Source organism: Capricornis sumatraensis, chromosome 2, assembly GCF_032405125.1.
Source record: "Capricornis sumatraensis isolate serow.1 chromosome 2, serow.2, whole genome shotgun sequence".
Taxonomy (NCBI): domain Eukaryota; kingdom Metazoa; phylum Chordata; class Mammalia; order Artiodactyla; family Bovidae; genus Capricornis; species Capricornis sumatraensis.
This window is the reverse complement of record NC_091070.1, coordinates 181,364,011-181,386,621: the sequence shown is the minus strand read 5'-3', so window position 1 is coordinate 181,386,621 and position 22,611 is coordinate 181,364,011. Positions and strand designations below refer to the sequence as shown.

At 38.8% G+C, this 22,611-nt stretch overlaps 1 protein-coding gene across 1 annotated transcript in view; it reads left to right on the top strand.

The window, feature by feature from the left end:
- The window catches only part of CACHD1 (cache domain containing 1), a 236,083-nt gene that overhangs the window by 132,283 nt on the left and 81,189 nt on the right, over positions 1-22,611 (top strand). Inside the window, exon 4 of the mRNA XM_068964526.1 lies at positions 20,795-20,901. Within this exon, the coding sequence (XP_068820627.1) occupies positions 20,795-20,901 (107 nt within the window). The remainder of the gene's footprint in view (positions 1-20,794; positions 20,902-22,611) is intronic.

Genomic DNA, 22,611 nt, shown 5'->3' with positions numbered 1-22,611 from the left:
TTCTAAGTGGAACATGGGTCTAGGTGAAACAAAAAGCTTGAATTGACTGATGTCTACTTGTAAATCTACCCAATATGTCACCTTTCCATTTTTTTCCCACCTCATGAATTTCTATTAATGTTTCAACAAGCAGTATAACCATTTGTCTCACTCCATAGCTTCCTATAACCTCTCTTTTTTCCCCCTCTCCTCCTTCACCTTTGCCCCTGGAAGAATTCATTGTTCCCTCACGTTTGTCCCCATAGTGAGTTTCCATTGCCTCTATTACAGTGCAGAACTGAACGGACCACATGTTGCCGTTGGTATGCCTCCCCAGCTCTTCTGGGCTGGGATTACAGCTCGTCCATTTTCATCCCAGTGCCTCACAATTGTGTTTGATTACTATGTGCTGGAATCTGAAATGACTTGAATATGGGGATGAGTCAGGGGTGAGAAATTTAACTATTATTGGATGGGACCAAATACTGAACATAATTAAACAGTGAGAGCAAACCATGACACAGCAGAGAGGTGCTCTGGTTCCTCCAAGCAGAGAAGTATACCAGATGGATGGCTTCACAGAGGGTTCTGTATGCATACTGGGGAGCTCCTTTTCAGTTCAGTGGTTAGGACCCCACACTTCCACTTCCAGGGCCGCAGGTTTGATCCCTGGTAAGTAAGGATAAGACCCCCGCAAGCTGCATGGCATGGGGAAAAGAGGTGTCCCTCTTGGACCTAGGGATTATCATACTAAGTGAAGTAAGTTAGAGAAAGACAAATACTGCACAATAGCACTTACATGTGGAATCTAAAAAAATGATACAAATGAATTTATTTATAAAACAAATACACTCACAGTCATAGAAGACAAATTTATGGTGACCAAAGTGGAAAGGGAGAAAGGGATAAACTGGGAGTATGGGATTAACAGATACTACCATGTATAAAATAAACAGCAAGGATTTACTGTATAACATAATACCTTGTAATAGCCTATACAATGGAAAAGAATCACAAAAAAAGATACATACCTGAATCACTTTGTACACTTGAAACTAACAGAATATTGTGAATCAACTATACTTCAATTTTCTTATTTAAAAAATGTGCATCTTGTTTGATCTGGTCATTTGGAGGAGAATAAAGACATGTTTGTAAAGATAAATTTGTTTAAAAAGTCATTGTAATGCCATTTAGAATAGAGAATATTGTAAATATTCTAAATTTCTAATAATAGATAAGTAAAGGAAATTATATCCCATGCATAAAAGTGATAACATAAGATGTAACCATGCCATAGAATAGAATTTTCTGCCTTGCTTGTGAAAATGGCGCTACATGCTTACACACATGTATACTTTGAAGGTTTCGAAAGACTTACCTCAGAATGTTTTGGAGTAAAGACAGTGATTTACATTTTGAATGTGCTGAGATAAGAGTTGAAGTCTGAAATGCAGGTCATCCAGACGTTCGGCAATAACCAGTGATCTGCCTTTAAGTGAATATAATAAAATATAAAGTTAGTTTCTGCCCTCCAGGAATCTCTCATTTAGTTCAGTTTGACATCTAAGAGGCTCGAATTACACTCCCAATGTGCTGGGCAAGCAGGTTAGTACTCCTCTAAATGCTGGACTTGTGTTGAGTGCAGAAGCACTGTGGAGCTGCAAGGCAGTCTTCTCTCCTCGCTAGGAGTAGCTGACAGAGCCAGGAACTGCCATTTGGGGTGAATCTTGTACAACCAGAGCAGTTCTATATGGATGACAAAAAACATGTTCCTCTAGCGACATCTTAAACAAAGATCTGGTCACAACAGTCTGCAGCTGAAAATGGCAAGTGACAACTACCCTTCTCTTAGACAGAGTCTTCTTGGCTTAGCAAAAGGCTCTCTTACCAGGGAATGTATGTAGGAATTTTTGCAGTGAACACTGAGCTGATGCTTTTCTAGCCATTGACTAAACACAAACACTTTTTAAAATTAAAAGGGCCTCTTACCTTTTTAATGAAGGTTCAAATATGGGAAGAGTTAATAGTAAGTTATTGCTGTAAACCAGGGTTGGAATCCTTAGCTGCCCCTTTTCCAGTTTCTCATAAAATGCTTTAATCTACATTTTCTAACTGTTGTGTTATCCTACTGAGGACATTTTCAGTTCTCTCTTTCTTATATTTCAATCCTTCCGAAAAAGTCTACATTTTAAGTCTCAGGGAGTTCATGTTGGAATTAAATGCAGAAAGGAAGAACTGCCAGTCTTGGAAAGCAATTTAAGAACATGACTAAAAACAGTTTATATTATGCTCTATGTCAAGATAATGTTTTTTCTCTTATGGAAATAACATAAAATTTCTTTTTAAAATAAATACACCTAAATTTTAAAATGCATTAATTTAAATGAAAATATTAAGTGAATGTAACCAAAGCCTTAAAGATAACTGAGGTAAATAACTACTGAAGTTAATGAAAACGGGACTGAAGATTGTTGAGAAAAATCCTTCTAAATTGTAAGATTTTGCCATTTTATAAAGCAAACTCTTTATACCCATGAACTGGCCACATGCATTTATGATAAATTGCCATTACAATAGACATAAGCAACTGGACTTGAAATAAGGGATTGTTAGTTTTACATCTGGATCTCAGCATTCAAAAAACTAAGATCATGGCATCCAATCCCATCACTTCATGGCCAATAGATGGGGAAACAATGGAAGCAGGCAGATTTAATTTTCTTGGGCTCCAAATCACTGCAGACGGTGACTGCAGCCATGAAATTAAAAGACACATACTCCTTGAAAGAAAGGCTATGAGAAACCTAGACACTGTATTAGAAAGCAGACACATCACTTTACTGACAAGGTCCATATAGTCAAAGCTATGGTTTTTCCAGTAGTCATGTATGGATGTGCGAGTTGGACCATAAAAAAGCTGAGCGCCAAAGAACTGATGTTTTCAAATTGTGGTGCTGAAGAAGACTCCAACAGAGGACGAGATGGTTGGATGGGATCACTGACCCAATGGACATGAGTTTGAGCAAACTCCAGGAGACAGTGAAGGACAGGGAAGCCTGGCATGATACAGTTCATGGGGTTGCAAAAAGTCAGACATGAACAACATTCTTAAATATTTAGGCCCTGTAAACATTTTAAAAAATGTAACACTGACCCAAGAGCACTTAAGGTATTTATTACTAACATTGTGTCTGTAGCCCATTGATCTTGCTTCTCCAGTTTTATTAAAGACAAGTTAGTTACCTGGCCAATATTTTTATGATTGATTTTTTTATCCGATTACTAATTTTTATTTTCTAGGCCTAGAATTTTATTTTTACTGATATATAATCCATATTTGATTTTTGTCACTAAAACTTGATAATGGTTTTTCTTCTTTTTTTTCCTTTTGACCACACCACAAGGCACATAGGCTCTTAGTTCCCTGACAGGGATCAAGGCCATGCTTCCTGCAGTGGGAATGCAGAGTCTTAACCACTGGACCACCAGGAAGTCTCACGATAATGCATATTTTTTAAAAAATAAGATAACATACCCAGTTCTGAAGAGAGAGAATATTCTTTTATAGAATATTCTGCAGAATACACCCTGAAGGTTATACTGTGATGACTACAGAGAGAACCTGCCAAGCAGCAGAAAATTGATTTTTCAGATGATTTTGATACTTTCCTTCTCAGACCCGTCAGCTTTTCTTACTCAGGAATCCTAGAAATTAATTATTTTGTACAGAGTCCTGTATAGTGATTAGATATTCCATCAATATTTACTGAAGGAATGATCTGAAGAATTGATATTGTCTAATGCAAGGGGGACAGGCTACGACTTAATCTACAGCAAACTCATTTTCAATGGTATCACTTAACAGCATACTTTTGAGAATGAGTTTATTTACTTATATAATTTAATTAATAGCTCCCTTTGTGTTTTAGAGGGTTAGGTAAGGAGGGTCCATAAGATCCTGAGCTCCCTTGCAAGGATTGCACACATGTAAAAACTCTTCATAATGCTCATGACTCTATCTCACCTACAGATGTGTTTTCCTTGGCCCCACAGGACATTTTAAAGATTTTTAAATTTAAGTTTTTTAATTTGTTGGCAACATTTAAACTTCGGGGGAATTACCAAATTTCTGTTCTCTCTAAATTCAGAAGATATGACAGTGGTGAGTCTACATCCCCCTGGGCAAAGTCAGCTCCTATGAAGAGCAGCTCCCTTTGAAGACACAGCCTGTATGCTCCCCTTCACCACAGTCTCCACTGCTCCCTATTGCTTCACACCCAACCCATTCCCCTAACTTTCATTACCTACTTGGCCCACATTAGCATGTGATTTTGCAGCTCCCAATCTGAGAAGACTATATAATATTAACAAATTTTATAAATGTCTTATCCATGTGCCTTCCCTGATATGCCATCTTAAACATACATGTTTGTTCTGTCACATTTATATATAGTCACCTTTTGCATATACCAAAAATATCTATTTCTGAAACCTGCCACAGAAATGGGAATGTGCTCTGCACATCTGAAACTGTTGTTTAGTCACTAACCCTCGACTTTTTTTAATAAGCCAGTCAATAATCTTGTATTTGACATCTCTTAATTCCATTTGTCTCCTCCTCCCTTCCTCAATTTCTTCTGTAGGTGTTCCTGTCTCATGGTGTTCTTATTTTTTACTTTTAATGTCTTTATTTAAGAAGACTGGAAGAGTGCAATGGGTAAACCAGGGAGAAAATCCTGGGAAGATGAATTCAGATTTTTATTCTTTTTTGTGTCTCCAAATAGAAGTCAGTTCTCTTATCCTCACTCAATTAATGTTGGCTAATTGAATAGTTATTGTGGGAATAGGCATTAAGGCATTTGTATGTTCACATTTTAAGTTCCTGAAGTATCACTGACATGGGAACTAGAAATAAGTTACTCAGAGAGTTATTTTTAATTTTGATGATTAATATGTTGACTCAGAATGTTCAGATTCCTGTATTACTCTCCTTAGGATCCTCTAGGGACTTCAGAGCATGAGATCACAGTTTATGATTGCCTTTTTTTTTTTTTTTTTGAAGGATAATTGCTTTACATAATTTTGTTATTTTCTGTCAAGTCTCAACATGAATCAGCTATAGGTATACATATATCCCCTCCCTTTTGAACCTCCCTCCCATCTCCCTCCCCATCCCACCCCTCTAGGTTGATACAGAGCCCCTGTTTGAGTTTCCTTAGACATATAGCCAATTCCCATTGGCTATGTATTTTACATATGGTAATGTAAGTTTCCATGTTACTCTTTCCATACATTTCACCCTCTTCTCCCCTCTCCCCATGTCCATAAGCCTATTCTCTATGTCTGTTTCTCCATTGCTGCCCTGTAAGTAAATTCTTCAGTACCATTTTTCTAGATTCTGTATATATGCGTTAGAATACGGTATTTATCTTTCTCTTTCTGACTTACTTCACCCTGTATGATATGTTCTAGGTTCATCCACCTGATTAGAACTGACTCAAAGATGTTCCTTTTATGGCTGAGTAATATTCCTTTGTGTGTATGTACCACAACTTCTTTATCCATTTATCTGTTCATGGATATCTTAAGTTGCTTCCATGTTCTAGCTATTGTAAATAGTGCTGCAGTGAACAATGGGATACATGTGTCTTTTTCAGTTTTGGTTTCCTCAGGGTATATGGCTATGAGTGGGATAGCTGGGTTATATGGTGGTTTTATTTCTAGTTTTCTAAGGAATCTCTATACCATCTTCCATTTGCTCTTTTTTTTTTAACTGAACTGAAACATGAACTTTGTTTCATTTTTAAAAGGAGGTAAGCCTCTTTTTTGGAGAAGGCAGTGGCACCCCACTCCAGTACTCTTGCCTGAAAAATCCCATGGATGGAGGAGCCTGGTAGGCTGCAGTCCATGGGTCGCTAAGAGTCGGACATGACTGAGTGACTTCACTTTCACTTTTCACTTTCATGCATTGGAGAAGGAAATGGCAACCCACTCCAGTGTTCTTGCCTGGAGAATCCCAGGGATGGGGGAGCTTGGTGGGAGGCCATCTATGGGGTCGCACAGAGTCGGACACGACTGAAGCGACTTAGCAGCAAGCCTCTTTTTAAATATTTCATTTTTAAGTCAATTCAGTCTCTACCGTGGTAGCAAAAAATATCTTAAGTGGTAAAAATATTTTTCCTTTCATTTTCAATTCAGCTGAGATATAGATTATATCATAGGAATATGGTCTTAAGACCAGATGGCCATCTGCTCTACCTGTTTGCTGTGTAATCTTAGAAAATTCACCTAACCTTTTTAGTCCTTAGTTTCCTCAACTGTAAGCTGAACAGTTTGCACTATACTCCAGACAGCCAATGCTCAAGATTCATTATGGACAACTTTTCCTGCTGCTCAAATTTGTAAATTCTATATTGATTAGGTAATTTTCTTCACGCTTTTGAGAGCAATCTGGCGGGTCAGGTGGGGAGGGAGATGATATTATGCAACAAGGCCTACAAAGGTTACATTACTCATTCATTAATTTTAAAAAGTAAACATTTATGCAGGTCAGGAAGCAACAGTTAGAACTGGACATGGTTCTAAATAGGAAAAGGAGTACCTCAAGGCTGTATATTGTCACCCTGCTTATTTAACTTATATGCAGAGTACATCATTAGAAACACTGGGCTGGATGAGGCACAAGCTGGAATCAAGATTGCCAGGAGAAATCTCAGTAACCTCAGATATGCAGATGACACCACTCTTACGGCAGCAAGCAAAGAAGAACTAAAAAGCCTCTTGATGAAAGAGAGGAGAGTGAAAAAGTTGGATTAAAGCTCAACATTCAGAAAACTAAGATCATGGCATCCGGTCCCATCACTTTATGGCAAATAGATGGGGAAAAAGTGGAAACAGTGACAGACTTTATTTGGGGGAGCTCCAAAATCACTGCAGATGGTGACTGCAGCCAAGAAATTAAAAGACGCTTACTCCTTGGAAGGAAAATTATGACCAACTTAGATAGCATATTCAAAAGCAGAGACACTGCTTTGCCACCAAAGGTCCATCCAGTCAAGGCTATGGTTTTTCCAGTAGTCATGTATAGATTTGAGAGTTGGACTATAAAGAAAGATGAGTGCCAAAGAATTGATGCTTTTGAACTGTGATGGAGAAGACTTTTGAAAGTCCTTTGGACTGCAAGGAGATCCAACCAGTCCATCCTAAAGGAGATCAGTCCTGAGTGTCCATTAGAAGGACTGATGTTGAAGCTGATATGCCAATACTTTGGCCACCTGATGCAAAGAACTAACTCATTTGAAAACACCCTGATGCTGGGAAAGATTGAAGGTGGGAGGAGAAGGAGACTATAGAGGATGAGATGGTTGGATGGCATCACCGACCAATGGATATGAGTTTGGGTGAACTCCGGGAATTGGTGATGGACAGGGAGGCCTGGTGTGCTGCAGTCCATGGGGTTATGAAGAGTCGGACACGACTGAGCAACTGAACTGAACTGAAACATTTATAAGATGGTTTATGGGAGAAGCATTTCAGCTGAATCATGGTGTAGGAAAAGGATGTTCACATATAGGAATATGGAGGGAGAGCTTTCCAGGAGAGGAAGGTCAATTTAAAGAAAGCCCCACAGAAGGAAATGGCCAGGAGCACTGATGAGGATCTTGTATTGGGAAAAGTGATGGAAAAGGCAGCTGAGAAGTTGAATTAATATTAGATCATAGAGAACCTCAGATACTAGAATGAGTAACTGAACTTCATTCAGGAGAATTTAAGCTTTGTGAATGAAATGAAGCACAATTCCTTTCTTGCTGCCATGTGTCTTTAACACATAGTAGACACTCAGTAGGGTTTCCCAGGTGGCTCAGTGGCAAAGAACCCACCTGCCAGTGTAGTAGACCCAAGAGACGTGTGTTCAATCCTGGATCAGGAAAATCCCCTGGAGGAGGAAATGGCAACCCAATCCAGTATTCTTTCTAGATGAATCCCATAGCCAGAGGAGCCTGGCAGGCTACAGGCCATAGGGTCACAAAGAGTCAGACGTGACTGAGCGTCTGAGTACTGTACTGTAGACACTAAGTAAATAGCAGTTGTTTGAGAGAATTTAACATTTTAGAAAAGAAACGATGATCCTCTTTTAGGAGATTTTACTTGTTTGCCATATAACAACTAGAAGACCTAGTCTGATTTCCTTTGCGTAGGCCATGAACAAGAGGGGCCTGAACTTGTCTGTTGGTGTTGGCTATGGCCTGCATACCACTACTGGGTGTTGGGAGAGGGAGGAATTGAAGGTAGCTAAGACTGATTCTGGGTAATTGTGAGAGTGGCTGATACCAGGTTCTAAGTCATATTTCTATTCTGTGTGCCCTTTATCTTTCTTCTGTCAACTTTGTATTCAGTACCTTGCTTGAACAGGTCCTCAGTATATAATTGTGGAGAGAGTTCATGCATGGTAAGAAACCTGAGTTGGTCTTTAGTTTGAATATAGGTAATGATGATGATGATGTCAGAATTACTGAGATACTTTAACTCTAGGCAGAAATTCAATTACTTTTATGCCCGTTCATGGTAGTCATCAATTTCACCTGAGTATTATTCCATTGTGCTAAGCTCTGATGGGATACTTAAGTTGCTGTTGACTCAGTTATCTCAGTTATTAGTTAACTGAACTGATAATGATAATAATAATATTAGACATGAATAATTATGACAGTACTGATAATTGCATGTGGAGTGAGTTTAAGCACACAAAATTTCCAAATATCTGTGTATATATCACTTTTAACTCAACTTGTCTGTGTCATGTTCAAAGCAGTTAAGGTGCCAGACGTTGCCTTAGACACTAGGTAAAGATGAATAAAATAGTTTGTACCTTAGGAGCTTAGAGGATGCAGAGTAAACTAAGTAGGCTGTGTCAAGTGTCATGAAAAACCCAAAGACTCTTTTGAAGAAAGAGTGATTATGAGTAGAGGTCTCTGTAGTTTGGTTGAAGAGCGGTAGTTGAGGTCTTCAAGAGTGGAATTCCTACAGATAGATCTAGAAGAAGGATGCTTCGGATCAGAAAATAGCAAAGCATCATAAAGCATTGAATAACTTGAGAGGGGAAGATACTGCTGAAACAGCCAAGAAGGGATGTATGTATGTGATGTCCTGGGTGGTGGTGCGTTCCATAGAATATTGTGTGTAGACAGGAAGTATAGGGGCTTCCCTGGTGGCTCAGCAGTAAAGAATTCGCCTGCCAATGCAGGAGACACAGGTTCTATCCCTGGATCAGGAAGATCCCCTGAAGAAAGAATAGCAACCCACTCCAGTATTCTTACCTGGAAAATTCCATGGAAGAGGAGCCTGGTGGGCTAGAGTCCATGGGTCGCAGAAGAGTCTGACATGACTTAACCACTAGGTTTTATTGGAGATTTGGATTGGAAGGAAGACTTTTAAAGATTATTCTAAATTTTAAATTGAACATCTCAGAGGGGAAGAATCTGTTAACCAACAAATGAAAATAAGAGCAAAAGGTATTTAGAAGGAAGATTTATTTAGTATGAACATGCTGATTTTAAAAGTCACACGTAGATCATTCTTGGGAGAGATTTGGCAAGAAGTTGAATTTAGCATGTAGCATCACTTTATTTTCATCCCACAGATATTTTCACCCCCACAACTATGTTATATGCATGACATTTCAGAAGAGAGGACCAATTGTGAATGTATAGTTTTAATGTTGTGCCGATGCACAGTTGGATTTGATGTTTCTAGGCATAACAGCTGACCCATTTGTGGGCAAATCCTTTTCTTTCCAGCCATATTTTAAGGTGTTTCACATGAAACAATAGTAAAAAATGTCTATGTACATCTTATTTTTTATTATTACTACTCACAGCACTGTGAGTTAGCCAGGAGTTCTTACTGTAATGGTTTTATTCTTTTATCCTTTGGGTAACACAACATCCAATAAGGTGACAAGCATGGTTCTTGATACAAGTTTAATTTTATCAAAGGTTCTGGTCTTATCCCAAGAAAGTGTATTTGTATTTTTGCCCTCAAAGTACTGAATGATGAATCTGTCTTTCAAGTGTTCTCCTTGTCCTATCTCACATATTCATCTCCAGTCCACTTAAAAATTATTATTACCTGCAGTCTGGTAAAATGTTACAGATACAGCCTGTATGGATATTGTTACCAGAAGGACTTGAGTCTAGTTAAGAATTCAACAAGGATTTTGCAGAATGCTTTACATTTCAGAAGGGTGATTCAGTTACAATATTTAACTTATGTAAAAGAGTTACATATGTTTAAACTTCAGTTCAATACTTTCTTTTATAAACATTATTTTACTAAAATTACATTCTTCCTATGATCTTCAGGACAGCCTGGCGGGGTACAATCCCTCTCTTCCATTTTGCACATGAGGATGAAGGCTCAGAGAGGTTGTGTCAAGACTCAGGGCAGCTGAGTGTAGAACCTAGGTTTCCTGATTCCAAACCATTTTTCTTTTAATGGTAAACTATTCTGACCAGTAGTAAAATTGAAATGGCTTATCTGCCAACTGAAATGCTGAACTATGTATCCCTTCTTGGAATTTCATTTGAGGCTATTGTATGACCCTCGAAAGTTTCTAAATTGGCTGAATATGAAGCTTCCACAGTCTGTTTAGTGTATTTCTCAGCCTTTTCTTCTTGTTTTTAAATTTTTTTTAATTGAAGGATAATTGCTTTACAGAATTTTGTTGTTTTCTTGCAAATATCAACATGAATCAGCCACAGGTATACATATGTTCCCTCCCATCTCCCTCCCTACCCCACACTTCTAGGTTGTTACAGAGCCTCTGTTTGAGTTCCCTGATATAGCAAATTTCAATTGTATTTCTCATCTTCAAACTATGTTCCTGCATTAGTTTGTGTTATTTCCTTGTGTGTGTAGATAAGTATCTGTATCTTTAGGACTATTGATGAGCACACTCATAGCAGAAAACACCTGTATTTGAGTCTGATAACAGTCCTGCTTTCTGAATTTTCCTATGTTAAGCTTCACTGGAGGAAGGACAGGAGACCTGCCACACTGCTTAGAATACTGATTTTCATCAGTGGCCTTTTATGGATTTTAGGGAGAGTTGGTCTTGAAATTTTTCTCCTTCCTTTTTATCTGTCTGTCTGCCTATCTGATTTCTAAATGAAACTGCCTAGTGCATTTTGCCCAGCTCTAAGAAATATACCCGGTTATCACAGAGGCATTCCCTTGAAGTTTTCATCTGTTTTTGTTGTGCAAGAATACCAAAATGTATCAAAGAAGGTCACGATTTAAAAATCACTGTGTCTGTAATCTTTCTGGGCGACTCAACTGGTCTGGTATGATGTGGAGCCAGCTGTCTTCCAACTCACAGCTTTGTTAGCTTTTGAATACTGGGTCGGTCATGCCTTTTGAGGACGCATGAGCCATAAGTATTCCACATCTTATGTTTCATGTTCCTTCTGCAGAACGGAGATCTGGAGAAGCCTTGTCTCACTCCAGCACGAATGTGCCTGGCAGATTTGAACCAGTTCATCTCCACAGTCATCTGCTAACCGAAGTTCTCAGTGCTTCTCTTTGATGTCTGTGTCATACCACTCACAGTTGTCTGCTATTTACTAAGTACCCAGCGTATGTGTGGGAAGAAAACATACGCATTTACAAGCTCTTGACTCTAGTCCTGGCAAGTCTCAGCCTCTTCAGTTTTCTGCATTTTGTCACTCAGCATTTACTACAGCTGTACTCTTCACAGGAAAACTCCGGGCTAGGTTCTAGGGATAAACATGGGAAAGGATCTCTTTACAAAGGAGAAAGTATATAAACAACTGAAACATGTACGAAGTCCTCGTTAGAAGTCAAGTAGTAGGGTGGACGGGGGCTATGGAATGGCACAAAGGGAGCCTGTGGATTCCTCTGCCCAGCTGTCTGTTTTCTCTTTTATTTTTCCAGACACCTTTCTTTCTTCTTCTTCGTGCATTCCTGCCCAAACCTGGTAACAAGAAAGTTAAAGGATAAATGTTTAACGTGGTTGTGGATTCACTTCCAGTTCCCCTAGGTGTCACCTTTGCCATTTTCCAAGCTTGTGTGAGAAAGCAGTTTGAATGGAATTCTAGAAGCAAAACACAGATCACAGCAGGGCTTTCTGCCAGCGATCTGCTGTGGGGAGGTAGGGGTGTGGAATGGTGAAAAAGAAATGTGACTTAGATACTTAGATTCTTACACAGAGAGAGATGCTTGATTGCTCTAAGCCTTACCTTCCAAGGGCATTCGAAACCAGCCTTGTTTCCACTCTGTCTGGGTTGCTGAACCCTGAAGATTTAATCCTTATTACTGATAAGAACAGAAAGAATGTGACTTATCTCTTCAATCTCTGCAGAGATGGAAGGAAAAACCATTTCTCGGAACATGATTACACGTTATTTGACAGCTTTTCAGTTTGCCCATTAATTTAGGTGTTTGAATAAGTAAACTCCATTGGGGGGAGTTGAGTATCATTTACTTTATAAATGTGATAGTTCCTTTTTGAAGTGACCCCACTCTTACCCCTTCCTCCACCATTCAAACAGAGTTTAAATATTTGCCAGGGCAGATGTTTGATTTTTATCTTAGCTCTTTCTTTGTTTAACTTTATTCTCATGGGTGGTTAAGTGGAAGATAAGGGGGTTCTTGTTTAATTCTTTTCAACTGGTGTTGCTCAAATATTTGGAGAGCAGACACTTCCCAGAAAGAATGAGTGGGAATCTGGTTGAATGGAGGTGAAATGAAATGTCTCCCTGTCATATCTGAGTAAACCAGGCACTGTTGGGCTGTTACTCGGATGTTTTCTATGTCCAGACCTCCCTTTTTTGAGATTTTTTTTTTTTATGGGAACCATTTTTTAAAGTCCTTATTGAATTTGTAACAATCCTATTTCTGTTTTATGTTTTGATTTTTTGGCCATGAGGCACGTGGGATCTTAGCTCCCCAAACCAGGTATCAATCCTGCACCCTCCCGTATTGAAAGGTGAAGTCTTAATCACCGATGTGCTTAGTCCCTCAGTAATCTCCAGCTCTTGGCAACTCCATAGACTGTAGCCCGCCAGGCTCCTCTGACAATGGGGATTCTTTGGGCAAGAATGCTGGAGTGGGTTACCATGTCCTCCTTTAGAGGATCTTCCCAACCCAGGGATCAAACCTGGGTTCCCCGCATTGCAGGTCGATTCTTTACCGACTGAGCCACCAGGGAAACCTCTTAACCACTGGACCTCGTTTCAAAGTCTCCTGTAGCTGCTGGGTTTTGCCATCTTTGCTTCCCCCCTGCCCCGCCCCTCCCCACCCCCCACCCCAAAATGTCCGCTGCTCCAAAAATGGAACTTGGTAATTTGGTGACACTCAGCAGCAAGGGTCTGCCGTGGGCTGGGAGATCCATCACAAGCCTCAGCACATTTGTTCCACACCAGCTTCTGAGCCCATACCAGATTTTGCTTCCTCAAGAAAAGGTGTGTAACTGTGGTGGTCTTTAAAAAAAAGAAACACCCTCGTGCCTGTCTCTAGCAGTGATTAAAAACAAGAAAACAAGTAAAAAAAATTCCCTACCCCATTAGCTGTCATCATATTGGCTTTATTTATGGACTCAACTATCAGCGTAAGCCTTGCTCTTCTGAGATATCCACAGGGATTTGCTTTTTAAATTATTACCTTTAAAACATGCCCGTGAACAATACCACATTTCAGCAGCACCCTTGGAACTCACACTGTGGGTGTGGTTTTTCTGTGCTACATGATAAATTGGTCAGACTTTGCCTGGAAATGCTGAGGAAAACCCAGGGTTTTAAGTGATTTGCCTGGCAAATCACCTTCCATAGGAAATTTAAACAAAGACCAAGAAAGAGATTCCGGAAGTAAACCCCAACTGGTGTATGTCTCTCTCTCTTTTGTATCTTTTCCTTTCTAAACTGGGACTCCACTGAAAAGTTGATTTACACTGTGAACCGAGGCTGAATGAAATCCAATTGGAACTCACTTGAACACTGTTTTGATGTAAGATTCAAAGCTTCTGCAAATTTATTTTATCTTCTACATTTGCTGATCTCCTGCTTGTAAATCCTGTTGAAGGAGAATAAAAATGACTGCAGCCTGATGGGAATTAAATGTCTGAAGTTCAAAGCAGTTTGCACATCAGAGCAAACGTCAATCAAATGAACATCTTGCAAGCCAGGCAGGGAGTGAATTTCTCCATGGGGAAGAGATCAAAGTGGGAGTCACAGTTCTGTTTTCTCCCTCGGGATGCAGTTTCGATCAGTTGTTCATGAAAGTAAATCCAGAAGGAAGTTTTTTCTTTTTTTTTTTTATTAACTTGAGGGGGTAGGAAAGATGGAGTTATTTCTCTTGAAACTAAATTTCAGGCCCTAGTTTTATCTTATGAAAATAAATACAGAAAGCAGTCATAATCCAATATCTCCCCCTTTTAGAGAGAAAGTCTACAGGAGATTTATATAGGATTATTCTCTTATTGTTATGACTTTTTTAAAGGCCATATGCAAAGATAAGTTGAATTGCCTGTTTATTTTATATGAAAATCTATAATTTTATCAGCTCTTGACCTTATAAAAGCTAAAATTTTATAAATGTGACTGGAAACTTATGTATTTCTCAATGAAAAATGTTTTAGGTAACCCTTAAGAGAACTGGCATGTTTTCATAATGGTTTAGAAGCATGAACTTTGCATTTCTCACAGTCTCCCAATCAGGGTAAATAGTACATTTCTTCTTAGAAGTCATTTTTTCTAAAAGGCACGTGTGCATTAAATGTAGTCTCATTTTAGGCAAGGCAGCTGTTCCACTGAGGCCTGAAGATAACTCAGGTAACTGGGATGGTGCTAAGCAAGTTTTACTGGGTTGGCCAAAAAGTTTGTTCAGAGTTTTCCTTAAGAAGTTATGGGTGTTTGGAGTTCAAAAGAGAAGCTAACATTAGTGTGTGTGGCTGAGTAGAAAGGGAGAGATAATCACAGGGGTTTTGCTCATGAAATTACTTCTCCCGACTGACTCACCAGCTCGGAACACACCATGCTCCTCTATCTCCAAGCCCCCTGTTGACACTGCTCCCATACCTGCTTGCACATCAGCAATGTCAGCAACCATGGAAAAAGGATAGGGTTTGTTTCTGCATGCTTCATGTTAGTTCGGTTGGGGAGTGGATGCTCCTCATGTGTGAGGAGACTCAAGAAAATTGAGAGGTTGTACAACCATTGCCACTTAGAGAATTCCATGGAATATGCAGGAGAAAGGAGAGTGGTTGTCTTGTCCTTGAATCCTTTAAGTATCAGAATGTTAGCAGTTGATAGAAATAAATTAATTTAAAACCACCAGTATTCACTATGTTCGGATTACCCAGGGAGCAAGAATTGAATTTTGTTTCATCCTTTCCTAGTAAACTTAAGTCTGTGAGCTAACTAGAGGAGAGGTCATATTGCCCTCTGGCTGAGGTTCTCCTGCAAAGTGGTTATTTAATTCTCAAACAGCAGGGTGGATTTCTTCAGAAAAAGAATGTCTTCAGGTATTTGACGTGCTTTTGGGGATCAGGTTTGATCTCTGGAAGGCTGTGTGTTTATACGTTACCAGCTGGGGCTTCTCTGAGCCCTGTTTTATGGTTTTATGCATTGCTCACATCTGTGGCCATTGTCTATTATGTTATTTATCACTCACCTGAAATTCGCTGTCCCATGGAGAATTTTTCAGAATTTGGTGATATTTCCTCTTTTTGGTCTCCTATTTTTATCTTACCTTTGCTGTATGTATATAAGCCTTTGTTTAAGCTGTCAGATGACCAGAATGCCAGGTTCTTTCTCCCAGAGGAGAATGTTAACACTAGGAAAAAGAGAGAAGTTGCTATGAGCTGTGTCTCTTCTCTGTGTGGAGAGTGGACATGCTCACTCTTCTGTCCATCTGGAACTTATAGCCGCCTCTGCTGCCTTGAAACCTCTCAGATTTCAGAAACCTTTCAAATTCAGATTTGAATGGAAAGGGACCTTGAGGCTTTTTTGGAGTGCAGTAATAAAAAGTAACCCCAAAATGGAACATTCCAAAGGTATGCCAGTGGTGAACATTTAAAAAATCTATGTTATCTATAATTGATTGAGAATAGCTGTCTTTAATAATATATCTTCTCTATCTTCCTCATCTTTGTCCATAGAGTTCTTTCTCTGCAGCTATCCATTGTGAGCCTTATGCTTAGCAACTGTCATTTCCTATTAAGTAAAAAGCAAAGATTTCCCCTAAGCCCCATAAGCCTTTAGAGTAATCCTTTTCTTTGAGAGAGTTGAATTGTACTTCAGCTGTTTTAGATAATGCTAATGACAATTTATTGATTTTATTGAGATACAGTGTAATATATTCATTATAAAGGAGAGCTTGAATATATGTTCATATCTTGATCCTGTTACTTCCTAGCTGTGAAGCTTGGACTTCTTAATTAACATTTCTGTGCCTCGGTTTCTTGGTCTTTAAATGAAATAATAATAGTGTATCTCTCAGGTTTGTTATGATTAGATGAGTTAATCTGTGTAAAACACTTGGAATATTCTTGATACAATGTAACATGGGAGCTGTTAACTGTTACTGTTACTAATACGCCTAATATTCATTGTTATTATTTATTAAATGTTTACTATGTACAAGGCTCTTCAGAGCTATTTTCTGGTTACAAAATAGATAAACCATCTTATAGATGAGAAAAATGTAGGCTGCAAACATGTAAGTTCTATGGGAGAGTTAGAGAGCAAAAAGCATTTTAAACCCAACTCCAGTTCAGGCCTGTGTACATCTGAGGGCATGCTCCTGACCCCAACACAGCATGCTTTTGCCAGGTGGCAGTTCCTTTTTCATCACAGATGTTCTCTGAATATGATTAAATGAAATAGGCAGAGCTTTTCAGTGACTTAGCTTTTTGTCCTTCCACAGCACTCAGCTACCAATAAGAAAACTTACAGAGAACTATACATTCCCAGCAATGTACTGGACCTAAGAGAGAACTACAAATCCTCAATAACTCACAATCCCATTGGCAGAATTAAGACTTCTCAGATATCCGAAAGGTTATAGAGAGAATTGGGCATTCGAGGGCTGGGTGGTAGAATTAAACAATAAGGCTTCCATAACAAAATATCTTGGCATTTTTTTCTTACTATACCTTTATTTAGTGTGTGGAGAAGGCAAAATAAGTGAGATAATTTGCTCATTATTTATAATAAACCTTATGTTAGAATTTTTATTGATTAGTATTTTGTTGATATAAGTAGAATCTAAAAGCAACCAGTCTATCTATCAGACATCAGCTCTATTGACATTATGCTAAGCTTGTTTATAGAACAATATTTTAAAATTAGGGAAAAGAGACATAAGAGGCAGAATGGCACTAGTCAGTTTAGAGGAGAAAAGGCTCCTCATAGACTGGGGCTGACAAGAGGACTTCCTGGGAGGAAAATCAGAAAATTGGCTTTGTAGCATGGGCACTATGAACACTGAAAAGCACCACAGCTGGGACCCAACAGGAAAAAACATGTATTGGTAAGAACTACGATCTGAGTAGAACTATAGGTTGGGACACAGTGGGGAAAGAAAGTTGGGCCGGCTATTGATGACAAGCACTATATTGTGAACCCTTTTTATGACTGACAAATGTTTACTGAGCACATACTCTTGTTAATGTGTCACTTTGCTTGCAGTTTTATTGGTATGAAAATATTTTCTTTAATGCTCTTAGAGATGATCTTTGCAGTACAGAAAGGAAAACAGCCCATAAAAATAGTTCCCCAGTCTCCCTGGTTCAGGAGTGAACTATCATTTCACAGTGGTCAAAGAAATCTGCATGTGTGCTGCAGTGGATTTTAACCCTCTCCAGAGCTGGGGCTGACGGCACAGGTCCTGGCCGTAGAGACTCCATCCTGGGAAAGAGGGCTCTCTTCAGGCTCACCTTTCTTCTGGGAGAAGTTGTCAGTAGCTCTCTTGAGTCGCCCATCACCTTTAACAAGTTCTTGCTGTGTCACTTATATAAAGCAATACGTGTGCCTCATCCTTGGACAGGGAGGCAGATGAGGTCACGTCTTTCTTAGGTCCCTGATTTGCTGTGAGTTGCTTGGTGTCACTTTCCTCAACTGGGAGATCGGCAGGTGTGAAAAAGATTTGTGATTAGTATAGCACAGTCCAGTTATGAGTTTTAGGCATACCTAAGAATTCCTCTGCTCTCTTCAGACTGAAAGATCCTCTGTCCTTGGTCTCTTTGAGGCATAGGGAGAAGTTCCTGGAAAGCCTTTGTACTGCCTTATTTCTAAAGGAATCTACATGACAGGATTGGAGGGCTTCTTACCCCTCAGGAGCCTGCTGTCAAAGTCAGATTTCAGGGAGGACTTTACCCTAGACTCATTAAATCTGAATCTTCCACGGTAGAGCTCAGGAATCTGCATCCCAACATGTTGCCAGGTGATTCTGATATGGCTTAGACTTTAGATAATTAGGAACCACTTATCTGAGGGATGGTCCTCAGTTATTAGACCTCTGGAGCCTTCTGCAGGAATCCAAACTAGGACTAAGCACATATGAGGAATGTTCATAGATCATCAGTTAATATGAGTGCCTGCTTTTGACAAGAACAATGCTTAGTGTTTTATATATATATATATAAAATATATATATGTATATATGTATACATGTATATGTATATTTATATATATATAAAATATATATACACACACACACATACATACACACATATATATATATGTATACACACATAGTGGTGAATAAAACCGACAAGACATGCGATCTGCTCTCAAGGGGCTTTTGTCTGTTCATATGGCCTGGACCATAAAAAGCCACCCATTAAAAGCATTTAGAAGTATTGTCCAATTAAAAAGACATATACAAATGGATCCATAAATTTAAAGTTATGCACTTGCCCTGAGAGAAGATGGAAACACTTGACATAGACTAGGAAAGCATTCACAATCCAGTTTTTCAGGGGAAGTGATAAGTGAACGAAGACTTGAAGGATGATTAGATAATCAGGAGAACCTTCTAGACTTGCATTGTCCAACATGGTAGCCACTATTTGGTGACTGTTTACATTTAAATTAAGGTTAAGCAAAGTTGAAAATCTAGTTTCTCAGTTACAGCAGCCACATTTCAAATGCTCAGTAGTCACGTGTGGCTACCATACTGAACAGTGCAAAAATGACACATTTTCATCATCTCAGAAAATTCTGTAGGACTGCCCCAGTCTAGATCAGAGGTGGTGAAACAAGTGTGGTATACCACCTGTTTTTGGAAATTGAGTCTTCCTGGAATACTGCCATATTTATTCCTCTAAAAATTCTCTTTGGCTGCTTTCACACCACAATGGCAGAAGCTGGTCATTGTGACAGAGACCTTGTAGGCCACAAAGCCTAAATATTATCTGTCTTTAATTTAAAAGTATGTGAGGGAATAGATTTAATATGACCATCTAGTGCATGGAGAGCAAGTGAGTTCCTTGTCTAATGCTACTCTTGCTTCACAGATGTTAAATGCTAAGACCAGAGAGGACAGTGAGATTATATTGCTTTGCCAGCGTACACTCTGGCAGCTGCTAATGTATTAATCTCTTCTTTTCTCTCCATCTGTGGCTTTTGAGGGAGCAATCTTCTCGTCTAGACAAACTGGAGCAGGTCCAAGGAAGAGTGACCACACTTGTAAAGCAACTGTGTCCTTGGAGGCACAGTTGACAATGTTGATATAATTCTATACTGGATGAGAGACTGGACTAAAGAGTCTCTTAAAATCTCTTGAAAGGTCTCCTCTTTTGAGATGATATGTATCAAAACAAAATTGCTTTGGAACCCATCACACCCTTTGAAAACTCAGCCTCATTGCTTATACAGCCAGTTCAATTTAATAGTTCTTATTAAAAAGATCCATAAAATCCACATTCACATGAATGATAAAGTGGATCTTGATTTTTAGAAGTGTTTCTTCAGCGTTGTAAGAGCTTCTCTCCCTGTGTTAATGAAATTTCACTAATGATATTTATAATCAGAGATACACATTTAACACTAGTTTTTAAAAACCTAATTTCAGATTGAGTTTATTTACAGGTAACTCTTAGAACCTTCATGAATTGTCTCAGTATCTGAAATCCAAAATAGCTTATTTAGAAGTTCTAGAGTTTTCTCTTTTGTTACTTCTGGATAAAATTCACTGGAAGATAGTCTTAGTGACTATGAGTCAGTAGATTTCTTTCTTTTTTTTTTTTTTTTCCAGATAAGAAACCTGGGGCTCAGACAGATTATACAATTTATGCAAGTTCACACGTGTAAAAGTGACAGAGCAAGGATTCAAATCTAGACCTTTCCTACTCCCCAGCCATTCTTTCTCCTTCTTTACTGTCTGTCTTTATGCTTGGTCATTGGTTTTCAGACAGAATAATTTAAAGAATTTTTTCACATGTAACATCAGAGCTTAAGTCTGAATGTTTGTCATTCTGGTCTAAATTTTGTCAAATCTATTTTCTGTATGATTTCATCTCCAGTACCTGGTCATTCACTGCAGGGAAAGTTGTCTTGAAGGATTTTTTTTTTTTAATCTTCTTAGAATTTATTTTTATTTCTAAAACCTTTAGATGCAGATGTTGGGTTTGCCTACACTACTCTGAAGTGATTTTTTAAAATATTTAAATTGTAATTTTACTATTCACGAGCTGACCTATTCTGTACACAGTATTTGAACTATCAACTTTTGTTTGCTTTCTGGATTGAATAATGGCCAGATAAATATTGCTGATTCTCGTCTGTTGTTTCAGATTTGATGGGAACTTTAACACCAATGTATCTAGAACAATTAGTTGTGATCGACTATCTACCACTGTTAATAGCCGGGCCTTCAATCCAGGACGAGACTTAAATTCAGGTTAGTAATCTCTTGACTTCATAAAGGTGAACTGTTTTCCACCACATTTTTGAATAAATGTATTGCTTTACATTTAGTTTGGAAGGAAAAAAAGATATGTTCTTAAAGTTAGGTATTTCTTTCTGGCAAGCTGACACTTGAAAGAGGGAAAGAAAGAAGAAAATAAGGCAGACATGTATTGAGCGTTCGCTGTATTCCATGTTTGTGAACTATGCCATGTGATTTGCTAGATTCTTAATCTATTATCTCATTCATTAGCAGATTCACATTTAAAGGTTACCTTCAAGACCCAATTGTCTCTGCATTTAGGAAGTGTTGAATTTCATTTGTATTCCCTGTTTATAATTTTTAATTTGAGGAGGCAGTTTGAAGAATGATGAGGTTACTTTCCTACTACTGAACAGTGCCATGAGGCTGTACAGTCATCCCTCAGTATCTGCAGATACTTGGTTCCAGGGACCCCCCTTGATACCAAAATCTGCAGATGCACAAGTCCCTTACATGTATGGTGAGGTATAAAGAATACAGTTGGCATTTTAGATCTGTGTGTTTCACATCCGTAGATATGGGCAACTGACTGTATGTTGAACTTTCTTATTGGTCTGGTCAGAACTCGGTCATATGCAACAGTAATTACTACTAGGGTTAGGACACGTGTGCACATAGTTACATACAGCTTCAAATTGGCACCATGTCTCTGCTTTCTTGCCCTAGAGTTCCGATCTACGTTTCTCACTCTGTCTTGTTGTATACAGCTGTTGGGTGATGGGCCTCAGAACCTGAAGCCTTCACCTTTTAAAAGCTGGAAGTGTTAAACAGCTAGGAATAAAGAATTACCATGTGACCAAACAATCCCGCTGCTGGGCATATATCCTGAATAAATCATAATTGCAAAAGACATATGTACCCCAATGTTCATTTTGGCACTGTTTATAATACCTAGGCCATGGAAGCGACCTAGATGTCCATCAACAGATGAATGGCTGAAGAAGCTGTAGTACATATATCCATCAGAATATTACTAAGCCATAAAAAGGAATGCATTTGAGTCAGTTCTAATGAGGTGGATGAACCTACAGCCTTTTATATAGAGTGAAGTAATCAGAAAGGGAAAAACACATATCATATAGTAATGCATATATGTGGGATCTAGAAAGATGATACTGATGAACCTATTTCCAGGGCAGCAGTGGAGACCCAAACATTGAGAACAGACTTGTAGAAACAGCAGGGGAAGGAGAGGTTGGGCTGAATGGAGAGAGTAGCATGGAAACATATACATTACCATATGTAAAACAGTCAGTGGGAATTTGCTGTATGACTCAGGAAACTCAAATGGGGCTTTGTGACAACCTAGAGGAGTGGGATGGGTGGAAGGGAGGTTCAAGAGGGAGGGACATATGTATACCTATGACTGCTTCATGTTGATGTATGGCAGAAACCAACATAATATTGTAAAGCAATTATCCTTCAGTTAAAAATAAATTAATTAAAAAATAAAAGCTAGAAATGCCTTTAGAAATTACCTACCAATCTCAGTCCTAGGATTTTACCAAGGAATAATCTGAGGCTCAGAATGGTCCTAAGACTTTCCTCATCACTGGAGAAATAGAAGATTTAATCCTTATACATGAAGATGTATATTTCCCAGATTCCAGGTCTCCAGGAAACATGTATAAGCCAAGAGAAAAGCCAGAGACCCAGAATATT